Here is a 20,959-nt window from a genome sequence, read left to right as displayed (position 1 = left end):
TGGAAGAGATATGTAGAGTAGAGATATGGAGAGTAGAGATATGTAGAGTAGAGATATGGAGAGTAGAGATATGTAGAATAGAGATATGGAGAGTATGTAGTGTCCCAAACAGTCCCTCATTTATCAGTTGTAAGAAATTTAATAATTTTGAACAATATGGGGAAGTGCATCCACTGGATTTCATTAGGGAATTTAATGATTTGCCTGAAAGATGGAATGACAAAGATAAAATGTCATTTGTGAGAGGTTTTTTGAATGGGGATGCTTATGGATGGGCAGCTCAGGTAGATGATAGCTATACCTCATCGCAAAGCTTTGAGAAAGCATATTTAGATCAATATTGGTCAAAAGAGAAGCAGCAGAGAATTTTTAGTGAATTTTGGGGAGGAGAGATTTGACTCTAGGAAGGGTACTGTGAAAAGTTTCTGTCAGCTTTGGATAAACAAACTGAAATATTTGGACAAAGAGCTATATAGTGAATCAATAATTATGGGTTTAGAAAGTAAGTTGCCTCAGGAAGTTAGAGAATTGCTTGTACCTACCCCTAGGGGTAATATTAGTGATTTCTTGAATTACGTTGATAAAGTGGAGAGGGTGAAGCCCTTAGAGGAAGAACATAAGAGGGATTTTGATGATAATAATCAAGCAGGGAGAGAATTTCAGGTAAATATGATGAACAGGACTAATTAAAGTAGAAATTCAAGGAGTGGTTGGGTGGAGGGTAGCCAGAATGGGCACGGAAATGGTAGGAGAAATTCAATTACAGAAATGTAGGAGATGATTTTAATTCTGGATCAAACCATTTAAACTAGGTAATACACCAGTTTTAGCTCACACTAGAGCAGGTAGTGATGAAGAACCACTTGTATATAAATGTGCTGTAATCACAGGTAAGGTTAATGTAAATGATAGCAGTAAGACAAGTATAAATTCTAATTCTAGTGAGAAATTGAATGATAGTGTGGGTAACAATGCTTATCCCATAAAAGGTGAGGAGGAACTTATTATAATGTGCATTGAACCAGAAGTAAGACCTACAAGCAAGTAGGGGGTTCAACATTATGTTGGATTCATTATGTGGCGATAATGCTTACCCCAGTTGTCTGTCTCATTTTTCATGTTTCCTGAGGCAGTCAAACTCTTCTCCTATCCTATCTGTAGTTTATAAGTGAATCAGAAACATTCTATCTTTGACTTTCATGTGATTTTGTACAGTAGGATACTTTAGTATAGGAATATTTTTAAAAAGTTTTCTCCAGTGTTATCTACATATATATTATGTTGTTACTGATAAGTTATGAAATCATAAGAGGATGGAAGAAAATAAATTGGTACCATGGTTAAAGAATTTATGTCAAACAGTGAGGTAAGGTAAACAGAAAATGAAAGTTGTCAGCATAGGTGAAGGAGACGGTGCAGATTATCTGAAAACTATAACATCTGAGGTAATCAGCTCATGTGTGAAGCCCTCAGGGGCTCAGCATTTGTTTGCTGAGTACGGGCTTGGTGACACCGGAGTTCCTGAGCTAGGGGCTGGTAAGAGCCACCAGTCCCCTGCCACCATAAGCTCTGGGCATGCTTCAGCAACCACCGTGCTGCACAGCGGTGGATCATCGTGTGTCTCAGGGAATGGGGATCTTGGCTTGACTGCCTGGATCGCGAGGATGGAAAAAAACTTCTATAAAAAAATACCTCAATCTCAAAGTGTGCTACATGCTGATGAGATGCATGGCTGTTCAGGTGGAACAGTTGTTAGCGGACAACCTCTGGAGAACCTGCCTCAACTCAGTTGTACAAAGCTTATTCAGGGATGTGGGGCTCTGTCTGAGTGGGCCCTTATTTCGCCAGCTACTCGTGGGACCAAGATGAAACCCTCGAAATCTTCTTTTCCTCCCAGTGGGATAGGTGTACCACCTGGGAGTTCTCAAACCCATTCATCAAAAAGAATGAGGGAGGCTAGTCCTCCTGATAATCAACATGTTATCAGTAACGTGGCTCAAGACGTCATGAATCACAATGTCTTTGTAGTGATCAAGAGGATGGAGGCAACATTTGAAGAAGTGTCCCCTTCTATATCCATAAAGGCTTAGAAGGGCTGGCTAGTACCCGAAAGTCTATTAAGTGGATGCGAAATGGTTCCTTGCTTGTTGAGACTGGGCAAAGCAGGTGGAACTTCTTATGAGATCACAGAAATTGGGTGAGTATGACATCATTGTTGAGCTGCATGGCTCCCTTAACTCCAGCAAAGGTGTGGTAACCTGCCATGATATTATGGACATAGACATTGCTGAACTGAAACAGGAATGGGCACCACAGCAGATCAGAGATGTGGAACGAAGGACACACAAGACCAATGGAGAGACTAAGAAGACTGCCACTTTTATTGTCACCTTCAACTCTCCAACACTACCTGAAAACATCATGGCAGGTTTCCTCTGACTTAGGGTTCAGCCCTACATACCCAACCCTATGTGACACTTCAAATGCCAGCGTTTTGGCCATACGATCCTAAGCTGCAGAGGCAAAGCAACTTGTGGAAAGTGTGGAAAGGCAGCCCATGAAGCTGGGACTGGCTGTCTGTCGTCTCCAGCAGTCTGCATTAACTGCTCTGGGAGCCACCCAGTTTGGAGCTGAGCCTGCCCTGTTTTTGCAGAGGAACACAAAATTCAGGAAATCAAAGTGACCAAGCAGATCCCCTATGCAGAAGCCAAGAGGGACTATCAGGCAATGAAACCCCCTGTCTTTGTCACTTCTTATGGTTCCTTGGTGCAGAAACCTGTCATTAAGGTCAACACTTCAACTCATACGACGTCCAGTGTACCATTATCTACCACTAGTACCTGTACTTGCACCTGCGTGTGCCAAAGCCGAGTGAAAGAGATAGCAATTCAGGCAGTTACAATGGAAGAAACCAGTAATGCTTCCGCAGCATGCAACTCAAAGGCACCCCAAAAGCAGAGTGCCTCTCAATGCCAACTATCTTCAAAGAAAGGTGGCTCTCACCGCCCCCCTTCCGCAACATCCTTGCTGGGAAAGGGAGTGGGGAAAGGAACTAAACATTCAGGTGGAAAGCTGACCTGGGTGCCATCAGATATCATTCTGGCATGAGTGACTGCCGGTGAGGACATCATGGATTTTGATGCCTCATCACCAGACCTAGTCAGCCCCACCACTCCACCTCGCTCTACGAGCACCTCACCACCTCAGCACAAAGACGGGTAAATCAAGACCACATTGATGACATGCCCACATACTACAATGGAATATCAATGGATACAGGACTCATCTGGAGGAACTGAGACTTCTTGTACAGAAGGGACCCTTTTGCCTTTGCTTTCAAGAGACTCATTTTAAAGAGACTGACACACCTGTATTTGGAGGCTATCACCTTTTCAGAAAAGACAACCTTACTGGTGATATGGCAAAAGGTGGGGTTGCAGTGTTCGTAAAGGACACTTTTCACTCCTCACCTACTCCCTTAACAACAACACTACAAGCAGTTTCTGTTCGGATAGTGACCTATGTTGACTTCACTGTGTGCTCTTTATACCTACCACCTCAAGAGCCTTTTGACAGTGGGGGTCCTCACTCATCTTCTTGATGAACTCCCCCGCCCCCTCCTCCTTTTGGGGGACTTCAATGCACACAGTGCACTATGGGATTCTCACACAACTTTCTCAAACGGTCAGGCACTTGAGGATCTACTACACACAACAGATCTCATACTTTTGAACATAGGTGAAGCTACACATTTTAGCACTGTTACAGGTTGTCTACCATCACAGACCTCTCCTTTTGCTTGCCTGCTCTGGGGGACACTGCTCAGTGGGCAGTGGACGATGACCTTCATCGTAGTGACCATTTCACTATCTGGATCCATCTGCCTGATGAAGCAGAGCCTGAAAGAAAGCCACCAAGATGGTTGTTCAAAAAGGCTAACTGGATGCTTTACAAGCAGTTAGCTGTTTTAGAGCAATGTGACGGCATCCAGGACTGGTGGATCACATTACAGCTGTGATTCACCATGCCACTAATGCATCCATCCCAAAGTCTATGGAAACACCTAGGAAGCAACCTGTCCATTGGTGGAACGATGAGTGTCGTTTTGCAATCAGGCACAGGAGGGCAGCAATGGGCAGATTCAGTTGATGCCCTACAGATGAGATCCTTGCAAATTTTTGAATGGTGCATGCAAAGGCGAGGAGAATAATTCAAGAGAGTAAGCAGAGGTCTTGGCAAGAGTTCCTAAACTCCATCAATAGGTCCACACCTGGATGTAAAGTATGGGAATCCATCAGGGGGATCTCAACTCTCGACTGCCAATAGCAGCTGTATGAATACAGGGGTCTCTTGTAACATCAACAAGGGATATAGTTCAGACAATGGCTGAATCATATAAATCCTTTACGGCTGATTCCAGCCAGGATCCCACCTTCCATCAATATTGGGAGGCACAGGAGAAGGCTGATCTTGATTTCCATTCCACCAACATGGAAGAATACAACCAGCCTTTCTCTCTGTGGGAGCTGGCTTCTGCATTGTCAGTTGCTTGTGATACAATCCCTGGAAATGACCTGATAACCTATAGCATGTTGCAACACTTGGACTGATGGTCAAAGGAAGTCCTCCTTCAGCTCTCCAACAAAATTTGGATAACTGGTGACTTTCACAGCTCAGGGAAGGGATCTATTTTAATCCCAATTTTAAAATCAGGAAAGGATCAGACAGACCCTCATAGTTATCATAGTATTAGCTTGACAAGCTCTGCAGGAAAGACACTGGAGTGTACGGTCAAATGGTGCCTAGTGTGGGTACTGGAAACCAGGTCCCTACTCAGCCATTCCAAGTGTGGGTTCAGAAGGTATCGCTCCACTCTCAATAACCTGACCCTGCATGAAGCTGCCATTCAACAAGTTTTCCTTCATAAGCAACACCTTATTGGTGTTTTATGTGATTTGGAAAAGGCCTACAACATTACCTGGAGGCATAATATTTTGTTGCAGCTCCATCAGTGGGGATTCCGTGGACATCTATGACCTTCATATGGTCATTTCTCTTGGACTGATATTTTAGATACAGGGTTGGGAATGTCCTGTCTGACCATTTTAAGCAGGAGAATGGTGTCCCTCAAGGGAGTGTTTTAAGCTTAACTGCTTTCAACATCACAATCAATAGTATTACAATCACAGTGTGATGTCCAGTACTATGTTCCTTGTTTGTGGATGACTTCTCCATCTTCTGGGCATCCTCCAGCCTCACCACAGCTACTCGGCAATTGCAACTGACGATCAGATGGTTGGAAGAATGGTGTTGCACCACAGGCTTTAAATTCTCATTAGAGAAAACAATTTGTGTTGATTTTAATCATTCCAACTGTCTGTTTAATTTCCCTGCTTTAAAACTGGGGACACCGTTCCCACTTTTATGGAAAAGGTGAAGTGGGTCTTATCTTTGATGAGAAGTTAACATGGTTGCCACACCTTAAAGAACTGAAACTGAGATGTCTCAAGGCCTTAAACAGCCTTAAATGTGTCAGTCATAGGTCTTGGGGAGCTGACAGAGCACGTCTGCTGCATCTTTATAAGGCCTTTGTGCGACTCCAGCCTGAATATGTATGCCAGATTTATGGGTCAGCAAGACCTTCATACCTTAAAATGCTGGATGCAGTTCACCACAAGGGTATTAGGCTGTCAACAGGGGCCTATCGCACAAACCCTGTTGTTAGTTTGTGTGCGGAGGCTGGTGAGCCTCCGCCGTCTATTCGATGTCTTCTCCTTGTGGTATGCCAAGCATAAAGGACATTGTCCATTCCTACATTGCCAACATCCAGTTACATTGTTCAGCAGCCACTGGACGACTGGTCAATCATCAACCACAAGCAACATGGCCATTTAGGATCTGTGCAAGGGAGAGCCTTGAGTTATTACAGGTGGGGGACATTCAGGTCCAAAGCCAGGGGTGGAGTAGGATCTCCCCCTGGCTACTACCAAGGCCCAGGTTGTTTTCATAACTGACTGCTTACAAGAAGCATTGCACCCCAGACCATGTTTTTAAAATTAAATTTAATGAAATTTTATGTAGCCACCCAGATTTTATTACTGTCTACATGGATGGTTCTAAGCAGGGAAATGTTTTCGGTTGTTTTGTCGTGTTCCCTGACTTTGTCCTGTTGATAGGGCTCCCAGAGCAGTTTTCAATTTATTACGTGGAACTGTTTGACATCCTGAGGGCAATAGAGCAGGTGAGATGGTGTCATGGCAAAAAATTTATCATCTGCTCTGATTCTCAAAGAGCCCTTCTGGCTGTTGGACAGATGTACCTAGCAGATTGGATGGTGCAACAAGTGCTGGACGCTCTCCTTCTCTTGCAAAGGCGAAACAAGGAAGTCATTTTTAGCTGGGTTCCAGGGCACATAGGCATCCAGGGAAACAAACTCACTGATGCTGCTGCTAAGGAGGCTTGCTCCCTTCGTCCTCCTGCTCACTGTTCAGTACCTCTGTGGACTGTCACTTCATTTGTGATCAGGAAGGGCATACGTTGGTGGGAGTCCCAGTGGCTGTAAGTGAGGGACAATAAACTATGTTCCATCAAGACTTCAGTGCGACCATGGATCACCTCCCTCTGCTTGCAATGGTGTGAAGAAGTAGCCCTTACTTGGCTGAGAGTGGGACATTGTCTATTGACAAATGGCTTCCTCTTTCGTCGGGAGGAGCCCCCGGTATGTCAGAGATGCAGGATACAGCTGTCAGTACGACATCTTTTAACTGAGTGTGTATTATATGACAACCTGAGGGTTAAACTGGGTCTCCCACAGGATCTTACCTCTATTTTAACTGATAATGAGGTGAGTGTTGTTCATGTCTTATGTGTAGTGTCTGCAATTCTTCCCAAAACACTTGGTGTGAGATCTTAATGTGTCACAGAGTCACTGGGTCACGTATTATTTGTAAGTCGTCTACAGCCATGGTAATTTTTGCCTTTTTTAACAGCATCTTCACAGGTATTTTATCCAAGATTTTATTTAGTTTTCCCGCTGTGTCTCATGGGGTTTTTATTAAGGGCTTTTCTGAACCTCACCTTTTTGGGGTTGCTTTGTTTCCTGTGGTGGGATCAAGCGTAGTTTACCAGTTTATTGATCTCCTTACATGGATTGTGAAAATCTTCTTTGGTATAACATTAATGCAAGGGTGCTAATGGCCTAGCTGTTTAGCTCCCTCCGCCATAAGTTATCATCATCATCATGTATGAAGTTAGGATAATTTGGTGCAGCAGCAGAGGCAATATGCAGTATAAAAAAACCATCTTGGATATCAAGTTATTAACATTAATTGTAGTATAATACGAGGGTAATCCCAAAAGTAAGGTCTCCTATTTTTTTATAAGTACATAGACCTGTTTATTTCTACAATTGTTTACATCAGTTTACAGCTTGAACATTTAGCTATTTTTCGACAAAATCACCATTTCTGTTGATGCATTTTTGTAGACGCTGTGGTAGTTTCTGTATGCTCATGCCATACCAGCTCGCTGCCATGCTGTTTAGAAAGTTATGAACCTCTTCTTTCACCTCGTCATCGGAGCTGAATCACTTTCAGGCCAAATGTTCTTTTAACCTGGGGAACAGGTGACAGTCACTGGGCACCAAGTCAGGACTATAGGGTGGGTGATTATGTTTCACTGAAACTGTTGCAGGAGAGCAATGCTTTGCCGAGCGATGTGTGGGCAAGCATTGTCATGGAGAATGTGTATGCCCTTGCTCAACATTCCTCTTCTCTGGTTCTGAATTGTCCGTTTTAGTTTTTTCAGAGTCTCACAGTACCTGTCAGCGTTAATTGTGGTCCCATCGATTCAGCTTCAATGATGAAGTGAAAGAAGAGATTCATAACTTTCTGAACAGCATGGTGCCGAGCTGGTATGACATGGGCATATGAAACCTACCACAGCATCTACAAAAATGCATTGACAGAAATGGTGATAATGTCAAAAAATATCTAAACGTTGAAGCTGTAAACTGATGTAAACCATTGTAGAAATAAACAGGTCTACATACTTATAAAAAAAATAGGAGTCCTTACTTTTGGGATTACCGTCATAGAAGCGTTTCTGGTCAGTGCAGTCAGTATATTGAGATAACTATCTACCTACAGAAGTGTGTCGTGGTACAACCTTGCTTAATATTAAGAAATTACAACTTTAAATATAGTTGCCTGGAATAATGTGTGTAGCAAGAGTAAGCAAGATTTGTATGCATATTGCCCTTCAGGCTAGAATCTCAAGCAATTTTATAGAATGCAGTGAAATAATAGTTTTCTAAGTGATAATTTTGTCTGATCAGTAATGAGAGTTAAGTTTGCCTTAGCATAAGGACCTGTTAATGAGGAGTGTTTTTCAGTAGAATCAATTTTTCATTGGATAAGCAGAGCAGGTATTTATTTACTAATTAATGAAGCAATAAGGAAATAATAAAATAATGAATAATGTTAGGATCTTAATGGTTAGGGAGCCTGTCACTGCAGTAGGGATATTGTTTGAGAATGCACTCGACTAGCTAACGAGGTAAGAAATATAAGTAAAATAATGGTGCTGACAGACATGATGAATAAAAAAGCTAATCGTATACGAAACAAATGTGGTGTAACTAACTTGATGATCTATTTGTGAACTAGGCAACATTGGGTACTGCGTATATTGTGTAATTCATGACACTGCAGCTGGGAATGAGAGCTTAACAGAAAGGACAATATTTTAGTGAGATACAAGTCATATAATGCTGCATTATTGGATCTATAGGTTATCTCAGAACTTCTATTTGTGTACTAAGGAATTATGGACTTAAAGTGGTAATACTGGAATGAAGAAAAGTAATTTTGCTGATTAACTGATAACTGTGATCCTAGACTGATGTAAGTACTTCTGACAGGTCAACTCTTTGGTAACATTTTGTGATTTTGTGGGGATTTAATTTTCTGGTTGAATGAGAGTAGTGCTCAGAGTTGAGTAGAGACGTGGGGCAATGGTTTGGTACAATTTCCATCCCCTTGATTTTGAGTTGAATAGTAATTACGTTAAGTGATGGTGACACTCTTCTATTTTCATAATGTAATTTATTAGTAAATCTTCGCTAGCGCACATCTTGAGTATTTGCTATTTTGCAAATAGGAAAGAGACTCAAATCTTTCAAGTTTAACCAGTTTCAGACAGTTATGACTTAGAGTAATGTTTTGTAGTATAATGTGCACTTGATTTTAAATTTTTACTAGTCTCCATATTTTGTACTATAGTCAATTTTAGTGCTAATTATTGTGATGTCATGAGGACTATGCAATGTATTTATTTATGAAGCAATGACCATTATTTGCCATTAGTGTTAAACATTTTTTCCTTATACTTAGTTAGAAGTAAAAGTAAGTGTACTAAAGTAGAGTATATTGTCTAATTTTTTCATGTACGGGTGGCGGAGGAGAACCAGCTCCAAGGGAACTGATAGCAGTGCATTTCCTTACTAACTGCCACTATGACCTGTTGAAGGTGAGGACAACATGGTGAGAAAGTGTGTTAAACCTCATTAAAAGAGTAAAAGTGCTTGTGAAAAATACTAAACATTGAGCAAGTGAAATTTTCTGTGTAAAAAGTGAACCGCAATGTGCAGTGTAATTTAATTTTTTGCCAGGCATGAGGATTTATTTTTTTAAGCACGACAGGACTTGTATAAAGTGATATGTATCTTAAAATGTAATCCTTGTTTATCCAAAAAGGACATCTCTTATGACGAACATGTTTAATTTTTAGTAAAAGTATAACTTGTGGATAATTTTGTGCAATTGTACAAAACACTCTATGTAAGTAGTTTGCACGAGGATTTTCATATGGTCAGTTCATATAAGTAGGAATTTAAAAAAACATATGTACTGTAATTTTGATAAGATTTCATATGTAATATTTTCTTGTGTGTAAGTTGTTAAACACAATTTCTGGCCCCACTTGTGGTTACTGAATTGCCCAGTTAGCTATTAGCAATATTTGTCTTGTCAATCCAAAGAGCGGGTGATGTGACGAAGCAAGCTGGGATCTTTTTTCTTCCCCTCTTGTTTTGCCATATGCCTCCATAAATTCATTTCCTTCATTTTTGGATAATTGCCATTAACATACATGAGAATAATCTGCATTTTCGTAAAAGAGAAAGCTTGGCCCTCAGTCTTAAAGAATATACCACCAGATCTAATGTTGTGCTTAGTTTTATGCATGTAATTGATTTCATAATTTATTTTGACTATTCTTAGTTACTATCTTTTGTTATAGGGTGAAATCAGTATTTGTTTCATAACTTAAATTCTAATTTTGACTTATAAACAAGTTTAAATTCTGTACTAATTATAAACATTTGGAAGACAAAGCACTGGCATTCTTTAAGTATTTATTTGGCTCTGTTCCAAAGTAATTAGCAGTTTTTTTCAAAAGTATTGTTTGCTTAACTATATCTGTTAATTTCATGATTTAAACAAATAATGCAGCCTAACCCTTGTAGTAGAACAACCTGTTAAAAAGACGGAATTTTTCTGTATATTCACTTAACTGAATGAAGTGTGTTTCAGTTGTAATTTCTGTAACTTAAACATCAACAATGTATAGTTTCAGTGCCTGTTATTGTGATGATATACAAGGTCCAATGTTTGGTCTTGAGACAGTGAGTCCATGGCCGATTTTCAGACGAGAAACCCGTGCTGGTTAAGTTAACAACAATGCATCAACTTAACAGTGGAATAAGTGTAAGACAAATAGGCTGTGTGTTAAAGCAATGACAGTGTCTGTTCAATACATACCACAGTATTCTGCAAGAATTGTGAACTGTGTGGCTAGGTTCTTACTGCTCATAGATATTCAACAGTAAACTATCACAGCAGTATGTTGATGTTTGCTTGCGACATATTAATGAGGCTTATCAAAGTTAACCAATAGTGGACTGGCTATATAGATGTGTATTATTGGGTGGTGGGGGGTGGGGGGGGGGGAGGGGTTTGAGAACAATGAAAGTAAAGAACTGTGAAATGCAAATGTGCACCTGTTGGCTACATCATTTAAATTACATTAGTCAGAGCTGAACTTCCACCCCCCATTTTTCAGCCAGTATAGCAACACAGTATGTTGACACTAAGGACAATCAATGAGGAAATAAAGCAGGCAAACGTGACAACAATATCAATGTTGTCTGTGTCAGCTAGCTGCTTGTTGTCTCAACTTTGTCTCACCACTTTCTGTGCCAAAGTCAGATTGATTAAAAAGTAAAGCAAATCATGTTTCCTTCCACTGTTGTTTCTGTGAACATATATGTAACTCTTATATCACTTGGATTGTTAATAACAATTGTCATAAGTGAATAAATGTACTGTGAACTTGTGGTTGATATTCCAGATGCCAGTAAGCTGTATATGTGTGAGCCTCACACACAATACTAGTTACTTTTTTTTCGTGCAATGAATACCTTTTGCCTAAGTGAAGATTTACTCCAGAATACTATCCCATAAAATAACAATGTATGACAATATGCAAAATATGTTAAAGTACTGACTTCTGTATCACCAAAAATGGATATTATATAAAAAAAAAATTGTAAGCACCATGCACCACTCGCAGGGGACATTTCAATCCTTCTAAAGCTGGCCAAGTCAGCTGTTCGTGATGATACTATGAAGTGAAAATGACAAAGGAACCACCACAGCAAAATCAAGACCTACCTGACCTCATGTGGTGATCAACAGGAACTACTGAACATTGTAGAGGCTGGTTGTAAAAAATCAGATGAAATCAGTGGATGGAATTAAGCTACTAGCAGTCCAGCTAGTGCAGAGGGAGTAAAAAAGAATGAGGTACAATGACTGAGTAGCTCCTCATAAACCACAAGTTTCTGTAGTCAATGATAAGTGATGCTTGCGGAGGTGTAAATGACAATGCCACTGGATGGTGGATGACTGAAAACAATGATCTGGAGTGCTAAATCACACTATAACTGCTGGAAATATGATGCTACGGTTTGTGTGAATACGTGAAGAATGTTACCTTAGCGTTCTGAATCTTTAATATCATTTAATCTTTTCTATGCCTCTGTTGTTATTACAGTATTCACTTTTTAAAATCTGGGATGGAATACAACAATACGAAATGGATAGACTGTTGCTCACTACATACAGGTGATGTTGTGTGGCAGATAGGCACATTAAAAAGACTGTTAGACAGATCTGTCAATATGTGTGGGATAGGAATCTATCCATTTTCATATAGTTGTTAACCTATCCATTTTAAACTGTTAGTATTCACTTTGTACTCTTTAAGAAACTTATTGCAATCATGTTCTTTTGTTCCTAAACTTTGAATATTGTATGTTGCACAATTAGTATTTCTATCACTCGTTTTATTCATTTTTCACATAGATTTTGTTGCTTGTTCATTGGTCATGATATCTGTTCTTTATCTGAGGCTGGGTATGAAACTTGCAGTACATATTACAATGTTTTCTATAAGAATGTACAGACCCCTTGACGGGGTAAGTTAAGTGATGGTGTTGCTTACTTGAGTCTTTGCGACTTCCCTATTTTCTGTAGGGGTTGCCTCCCTAAGCCAAAAGGACACATTTTTAAGTCTCATATTAGATTATGTTTCTCACAAATGGAGAAAATTATGAACAAAAATTATTTTAATATATAGAACTGTGTGTACAATTACTAAAACAGCTACTGCTGGCTGTGTGGATTTTATTTTTAAATGATATCTCATCTTACTTATTGACCATTGTAAGTATTTTTTGACTTCCTATGAGAAATGTAGATTGTGACTCTTTGCTCCTCATACTGATATTTTAATTTGCTGGCTATTTTAAAAAATATTAGTTAATATAGAAAACATAGTACTTACCCAGACCTTTCCAAGTGAATTCATCTTTTGTTGTTCCAGCTATCAATGGAACTTGAGCAAAGTTCCCTGAAAGTAGCTGCTCTGTTGGATCTGCTGTTATGAATCTCTCAGCTCCATCTCCAAAATCTTGCTCAATAACAACACCAAAAATAATCATAGGATCCCAACCAAATTCCTGTAAAGGTGCCAAAAAATACAGTAAAAGCTCTTTAGAGCAATATTTAAGACCTTATGACTATTAAGTAGTGAATATTGTAAGTGTTTGTGGTAAGTGCTTAATTTTTATAGTCATAATCTGCTATAAAAACAATAATAACAATAGTATCACAACATATTTACTGTGTGGCATCAATAGTTCACATCGACCGCACAAATTACAATCTTTGGAACACTAACTGCTCTGACGAGCCGCCATGTTTAATTCAGTCTATCTTTGTACTTCATGCAGTGTTCATGTGTATCAGTCTTGATAGTAAAATATATGTGTATATAGAAAACTTAGGAACCGTTTATTACATATATTATGATCCATATCCAGTATCCCATATTGGTGACCCCGGACAAAAAGTTCTCCATCGTCCGCGACTTCCGCCCCAGTCGTATAGAATCAACAGGTTTCACATATGACGCCATGGCTACATCACCGAACATTCTTTACGAAGATTTGGAGGTCCAGCTCTTACAACCAGGCCAACACAACCCTCCGCCATTGGTTATTTCACAGCTAAGAGACAACAATCCACAATCTTCGACGAGGATAACCTCTACTTTAGCAACTCCACAACAACCAAGTGTTACGCAGTTAGCTCAAACAATGGACTCAGGTTTTGTTTCGCTGGATTATGCACAACAAGTGAAAAGTGAAGTGGATGATCTACTAAATAGTGCGACAATCGACCGCTTGTACGAAGTTCAAAGGGACCGAAATTTGCACGCGTTATTTGATCCTCCATGTGCCACGATGTCGGTTACAGTAGTGCCATGTGCAACGCCGCCATTTGTGCAAAACGCACATGCAGTCAACTATTACCAAGCTACACCACCTCGCCTTCCTCACAAATCAGTAACAGACATTTTTATGCATACAGTTCGCCATAACAAACTGCCAGATCAGCAGCCCAGCTTGCGACCATGTGGGTACGAGTGCACTCAACATAGCCTATTCACCCAGCAATGTTGTACTATGACAGTCCGACTGCCAACAGGGTTCACCAGTGTTTTATGGTCCTACCACGAAGGGTACGTGGCCAGTGTGCATGGAAAACTCTCTTTGTTGCCACTTTAAGTTTCAGGCCAACCCCTCACCCACGGGGGGCCTTGATTCTGACCATACAACCACTCGCTCCTTCTGCAGTACCGTCTGCGTCTGCTTTGCTGGCCTTCCACGTCATTTCCGAGTTGGACAATGTCAGTGCTATTCCTGCAATTTCCGGTCCACTTTACGGGCCCTCATTATGCACTGCTTGCCAATTTGCTTCCACGGTACTGACCATGCATGCCGCATCGTGTTTTCGGGCATCTTCAGAGACATTACAACCAGCCGTGTGTGCTAGTAGCATTTCCACTCCGGTGATGCTGGATCCCAGCATGAACTCTTGTGCAGCGGGACCGCAGGCCTTCCAAGACACGCCGAAGCCACCTTTGTCTCCACCTCCAGGCTGCCTAACCAAGCTACCTCCCCTATAAGAGGACAATCCAGTTTCATGGTTTACATTGGTGGAGCACCTCTTCGAGCTGCATCAAGTGACTGATGACAACTCCAATTTCATATGTTTGGTCACACACCTTCACAACCACTCAGATTTAATTTGTGATCTCCTACTTTCGCCTCCACTGCCACCGAAGTATGAGTTCACCAAGAAAATGATATTGGACCAACTTGCCTGCTCACCACAGGAATTGATAATCAAGATTCTATACGAGGAGCACCTGGGAGACCGCACTCTATCACAACTTTGGCGCCACCTCAGGTTACTCGTGAGTGAACACACGATGCCAGACGTCACCCTGTGGGCAGTATGGTCTGCCAAGTTACCTACTGACCTACAGATACACCTACTGCCGCACTCTTTCGAGTCTATCGGTTCTCGTCTACACATCGCAGATCAGTTGTATGTGCTCCTGCACCAGAAACACCCAGCTCATCCACCATCGCTGTGTGAGACTACACCTCCTATTTACTGGCTGTCTGCAGGCAGACCTGTTCCGCTCCTATGCCTTCTACACCACCAGGCAGTACTCGTTTGCTCTCTCCTCTTTCCAAGCACTCAAGAATCGCCGACGCTCCATATGTGCCATTTTATGTTCCAGTACAGATCAATGAGGACAAGCCTCCCCCGCTATCATAGTCACCGCCACCGCCACATCTGGCTCATCTGTACTGTTGGTACCACAAGATTTTTGGAGCTGAGGCCAAGAAGTGCAGGTTACCTTGCCAACAACCAAACACCGACCGCAGGAACTAAGTGATGCCAAGTCCTGTGGGGAACTTCAGAGGCATTCCCTAACATTGCACTCTGTCCACTTGTCTCCTCCACCAAGCAGTCACTTATACGTGACAGACATTTCATTGCAGTTTGTCTACCTAATTGACACTGGTGCTGACGTGTCTATCATATCTCGATCACTGGCTCCTACTGACTTTTCACCAACAAAGTCTCTCCTACAAGCTGTCAATGCATCAATGTTACAAATTGTCAGTTCTGTGAAAGTGATGGTGCACCTATCTGCTTCTCTGCATTTCCCGTGGACCTTCTACATCACCGACATTGACAAACCAATTCTTGGTATGAAATTTTTGTCCCATTACAAGCTCTTTCTGAACATAGTCCAGTGTTCAGTGTTACACCACCCATCTGACACTCAGATACCATGCTTTGGCACCCATTCTCCTCGTTCCATTTCTACCACAACATGGGATTTAGTTCAAGAGTGTTCCGCCCTCACAAGCAAGATTGTGACCTGTGTCACTAACCTGCTTTCAGAATATGACTCTGTGGTGCACCTCCGCTGGGAGAACGATGAGCTGAAACAACGCATTGCTCACACTTACAACAAGCTCACTGCAGCTCATACCTCACTGTTGAAATTGCAATCTACAGTTCCTGCACTGGATCGAACTTCATCGCCAAGCATCAGTTCAAACACTCATCAGGTTAGTTCAAAAACATTCACTGCATGTGAGAATTCACGTTCAGTGACCTCAGCACTGCCTAAGCACCCACTACGCACAGCGCCTTGTGTTTCAAACAGTGTCTCTAATAACAGTCGCTCGCGCAGCACGACCGTGCCCGCTACGCAGTCAGTCACCCTGCTTGTTGATAAACGTTCCCCCTCTCCTGCATGCCAGCCAAGCAACTCAGCATCCATCACTGTCCCTTGCACGATGCCAGCACCTCTCCCGGCCTTGCCTGTTACCCAAGGCAAAGTTAACAACAGACAGTCTGCCGATTTATTCATCATTACGGACGCCAGCAACATCAAGGTCGGGGCAGTATTACTACGGAGCAACGGTGACACAGTTTCACCACTTCATTTCTTCTCCAAAAAACTGTCTACAGCACAGAAGAAATATTCCGCTTTTGATAGAGAGCTTCTGGCGGTGTATGAGCCCATCAAACATTTCCGCACTGACATCGAGGGCCATCCTTTCTTCATTCTTACTGATCACAAACTGTTGGTGGATGCCTTCTGCAACCCACCAAAGGATCCCCCCTCCCACCGACGCTTCCGTCACTTCGACCTGGTCTCTCAATTTACTACAGATGTACGCTACATCAAAGGCACGGAGAACATCCCTGCTGATTTCCTCTCACGAATCAATGCCATTTCAAGTATCGTTGATTTATCTGACCTCGCCACTCTACAGGCTTCGGACGAGGACACTCAGGGTCTGCTCATGGACCCGCAGTCTTTGCTCATGTTTACGAAGGCTGAGTTCCCTGGCATTTCAGACAAAGTGTGGTGCGACTCTTCTACAGGCACTCTGCGGCCTTTGCTCCTACCTACGCTGCACCGACAGGTTTTCGACGACTTGCTTAACCTCGCCCACCCTGGCATCTGAGCCACCACTCACCTCATCACCGAGCATTTTGTGTGGAAAGATGTGAAACGGGACTGCCAAACATGGGCACGCAGCAGCATTTCCTGTCAACGAAACAAAATAGGATGTCACACCTCTCCATCACTCAGCGAGTTTGACATCCCTAAGGGACATTTCCATCATGTACATATCGACCTTATCAGTCCCCTGCCTCCGTTGGAGGGTCACAGGTATATCCTGTCCACAATAGACCGAATGTCTCGTTGTGTGGAAGCTGTCCCCTTACCCAACATCACAGCAGAAACTGTGGCCAAAGGATTCATTTCTTCTTGGATCACTTGGTTCAGCTGCCCATCCACCATCACAACTGACCAGGGTTGACAGTTCGAATCTGCACTCTTTATGATTCTCTGTAATCTTTGCGGTATTAAAAAGATCTATACAACAGCCTACCACCTGCAAAGCAATGGGTTGGTGGAACGATGGCACCACACCCTAAAAACTACACTCAGGTGCCATGACTGTCTCTAGTCTGAGGCACTTCCTTGGGGGTTGTTGGGCCTACTTCCTACATTTAAACCAGATTTACATGGGATGATTTCCGAATTTGTTTCAGCAAAAACCCGGTTTTACCTGGGGAACTAATTCTCCCCCAAGATCCCGGGTATTCCTCCTCCTTCCCAGACTTTATTGGAAGGATGCGTGCACACTTTAGAAACACCTAGCTACACCCACCTGTCAGCCATTCCCTAGCTGACACTTACATGCTGACCGCACTCAGCGCTTGCTCACACGTCACGCTCAGGGACGACTCTGTCAAACAACCCACACAACCCCTTTACCTCGGCCCCTTCGAAGTACTCCAGAGGGGTGAGACGACGTTCAACATTATGATAAAAGATCACTTGCAAACCGTTTCTCTACACAGGCTCAAGCCTGCCTTCGTAGACTTCGACACCGCTCTGCCGTCCCAGTCGGACTGCCAGAGCACATGTTCTTTTAACAAACCTGCTAATGAGTCTGTTCAACCTACGCTTGGGTTGGGTTTTCTCCCTCCAACGAGTCACCACCACAGTTCGAGGGTTCTTCAGGCATGTCATCATCATCCCCATTCACAGGTTTTGAAGACATTTCAGGTACTTGAGACGCAGACACCCCGTCCTTCATTTTGTGCTGCAACGTACAACCTGACTGTGTCGACGTCATGTTGATTATGGTGTTAGATAATCATGTGCTTGTACTGATCACCAACAGCACAGACCCTACCCTCACTGAGGAACTCAATGTCAAGATAGTACACAGCTTGTCCCTCTCGCAAGAGTGTGAGCCATCATGTGTTTGAGCTTTCATTTATTTGGACAGCTCAGTATGCACGGGGAAGGCACGCTCATGCGCTGCCTCCTCTCCCATACCACTATGGTGCTTCTAGTTGTGTGCCTGCTGCCTCACACCACTCTCGCTGACACTGACACCCACATGGCCCCATGACCTCCACTCAGGACTCATAGGCCGTACTCCATACTGCGGGGAGGGGGGGGGGGGGGGGCTGTGTGGCGTTGATAGGTCACATCGACCGCACAAATTACAATCTTTGGACCATTAACTGCTCTGACGAGCCGCCATGATTAATTCAATTTGCCTTTGTACTTCATGCAGTGTTCATGTGTATCCGTCTTTATGGTAAAATATATGTGTATATAGAAAACTTGGGAACTGTTTATTATGTGTATTACTATCCATATCCAGAATCCCATAGCTCCCTTATGAAGTTTGTTGTGAAGAATCAGGCACGAATTAAAATTAATAGCAGCTGAAATAAATATAACTCTATTAACAAGCATGTTCTCCACTATCCACAACTTAACCTGACAACTGTACAAAGGAGAGAAGTATGCAGCCATAAAAATATTTGACCACCTTCATTGATTAAAGTTCTGTAAGATAATGGAAGTTTTAGAAACTGATTGAAATCATTTCTGCTTGACAGTTCCTTTTACTCCATAGATGATTTTCTTAACAGATAGTTTATATTTGAATGGTTTACACTTGTGAGGTATTGTCATAGATCAAAATTTAACAAAAGGAAAATGAATGCAGTTATGTAGCATGTTTTTACGGAGAAACAGTATCTTGTTACGAAAACTATTAATGTGTTGCAAATATGATCCATAGAACATGCAGAAACTAATCTACACCACATTGAATGTTGGTCATTTGTGATACAATAATAGCAACTTAAACTGTGTAATATCAATAGTCATTTACAGTTTTGCAAAATTAGTGCCAAGCTTTGAGGTCATCATTAGTGGCACAATTAAAACATTGATACTGTGCAAGGTGCATGGCAGATAAGTTTGGTGGCTCTTGACCATAACAGCAATATTACTGACCAACAAGAGGGACTTTATGGACTCTCTCTCTCTCTCTCTCTCTCTCTCTCTCTCTCTCTCTCTCTCTCTCTCTCTGAGTGTTTAGTAAGTGCTGTGCTCTATTCTTATCCGGATGTCTTGTGTATGTCATCTTCAATAAAGTGGTATTATTCTACACACAGATCATGCATCTGATATTCTACACTCATCCCTATTATAAGTTTCTGTATGTGTTCTATCATATTGTAATTAAAATATACAAGAAGTGCACTCAGTCATGAAAACAGGCATGCTCCAGGAAGAAAACTCATAACTTGAAAAGTACTTGTGGCATCTCTGGCACAGAGTGCCCTACCTTTGTGACTTTTGTTCTTTGGACGGTTTTTTCTAGTCTGCACTTTTGGCGTGCAACTTGTTCTACTGCCATGTTTGTTTGTTATGTATCAGTGATTAATAAATGTGTGTGTGATACTTAGTGTGTGTTATCTCCAAGCAATCCTATGTGATAACTGCATACTGAATATGCAAGTAAAAGCATAGTATAAGTGATGTAAGGAAATTAACAAGAGACTTACTGCCACTGTTGGCACAGTGCACCTGTTATTCAAAGAGTACTTGTGTGCTGTCATTACAAAAACAACTCACATCAACAGGGCTGTCTTTACATGTATCAAAAGATAGTATTAATGGTGATGAGGGGTCATGTCTTGCCTACTTATGTACACACATCACCGTCATTTGTGCTTATCATCACTTGTCTGCTGCAGTCAGTATACTAGAAGCCCTACTACACACGAGCTTCATTTGAACAGATATTCATTTTTTCACTCATTCATTCATCAAGTTATGTAGATTCCATCAAGGAGGAGAACCTTCACGGATGTGGAACAAGTTAAGGAATACATTAACATAATGTAAGGACACTGTACATACTTAATATTCTACTAGGTCAATAGTGAAAATAGATATCCTAAGTATAACTATACTGCTTAATGTTGTTCCCACTTATGCTATCCAAATATAATTGCGTAAATTAATAAGAAATCTGCTAATTTGAAGATGTCTGCTGCCTCCTCAATTCTACTACACATCTGCTTTTAATCTGCTATTAGTAACTAACTGATGTTTTCAACCCTGAATCTAGATATTCAGATAATTTATAGGAAGATTGACTAATGAGGACTTTTTTGAGTCATCAGTCCTCTAATTAATTTGATGCACCATGAATTCCTCTCTTGTGCCAACCTTTTCATCTCAGACTAGCACTTGCAACCTATGTGTTCAGTTATTTGCTGGATGTATTCTAATCTCTTTCTTCCTCTACAGTTTTTACCCTCTACAGCTCCCTACAGTAACATGGAAGTTATTCCCCATGTCTTACACATGTCTCATCATCCTGTCCCTTCTTATTGTCAGTGTTTTTCATATATTCCTTTCCTCACCAGTTCTGTGGAGGACCTCCTCATTCTTTACCTAATCAATCCACATAATTTTCAATACTCATCTGTAGGCCCACATCTCAAATACTTCATTTCTCTCCCATTCCAGTTTTCCCATAATTCATGTTTCACTACCATACAATCCATATGATGCTGTACTCCAAATGAACATTCTCAAAAATTTCTTCCTCATATGAAGGCCT

The 20,959-nt window shown here is 41.7% G+C and overlaps 1 protein-coding gene across 4 annotated transcripts in view; it reads right to left on the bottom strand.

Moving 5' to 3' along the window:
• Positions 1 to 20,959, bottom strand: part of LOC124596006 (esterase E4-like) — a 113,681-nt gene that overhangs the window by 50,282 nt on the left and 42,440 nt on the right. For all 4 annotated transcript variants that reach the window (XM_047134958.1, XM_047134957.1, XM_047134956.1 and 1 more), the window contains one exon: positions 12,907 to 13,081. In XM_047134958.1, coding sequence (XP_046990914.1) covers positions 12,907 to 13,081 — 175 coding nt within the window. The remainder of the gene's footprint in view (positions 1 to 12,906; positions 13,082 to 20,959) is intronic.

This window comes from Schistocerca americana, chromosome 2 (assembly GCF_021461395.2).
Source record: "Schistocerca americana isolate TAMUIC-IGC-003095 chromosome 2, iqSchAmer2.1, whole genome shotgun sequence".
Classification (NCBI taxonomy): domain Eukaryota; kingdom Metazoa; phylum Arthropoda; class Insecta; order Orthoptera; family Acrididae; genus Schistocerca; species Schistocerca americana.
The sequence above is the reverse complement of the archived record's forward strand: the minus strand, read 5'-3'. Positions and strand labels throughout refer to the sequence as shown.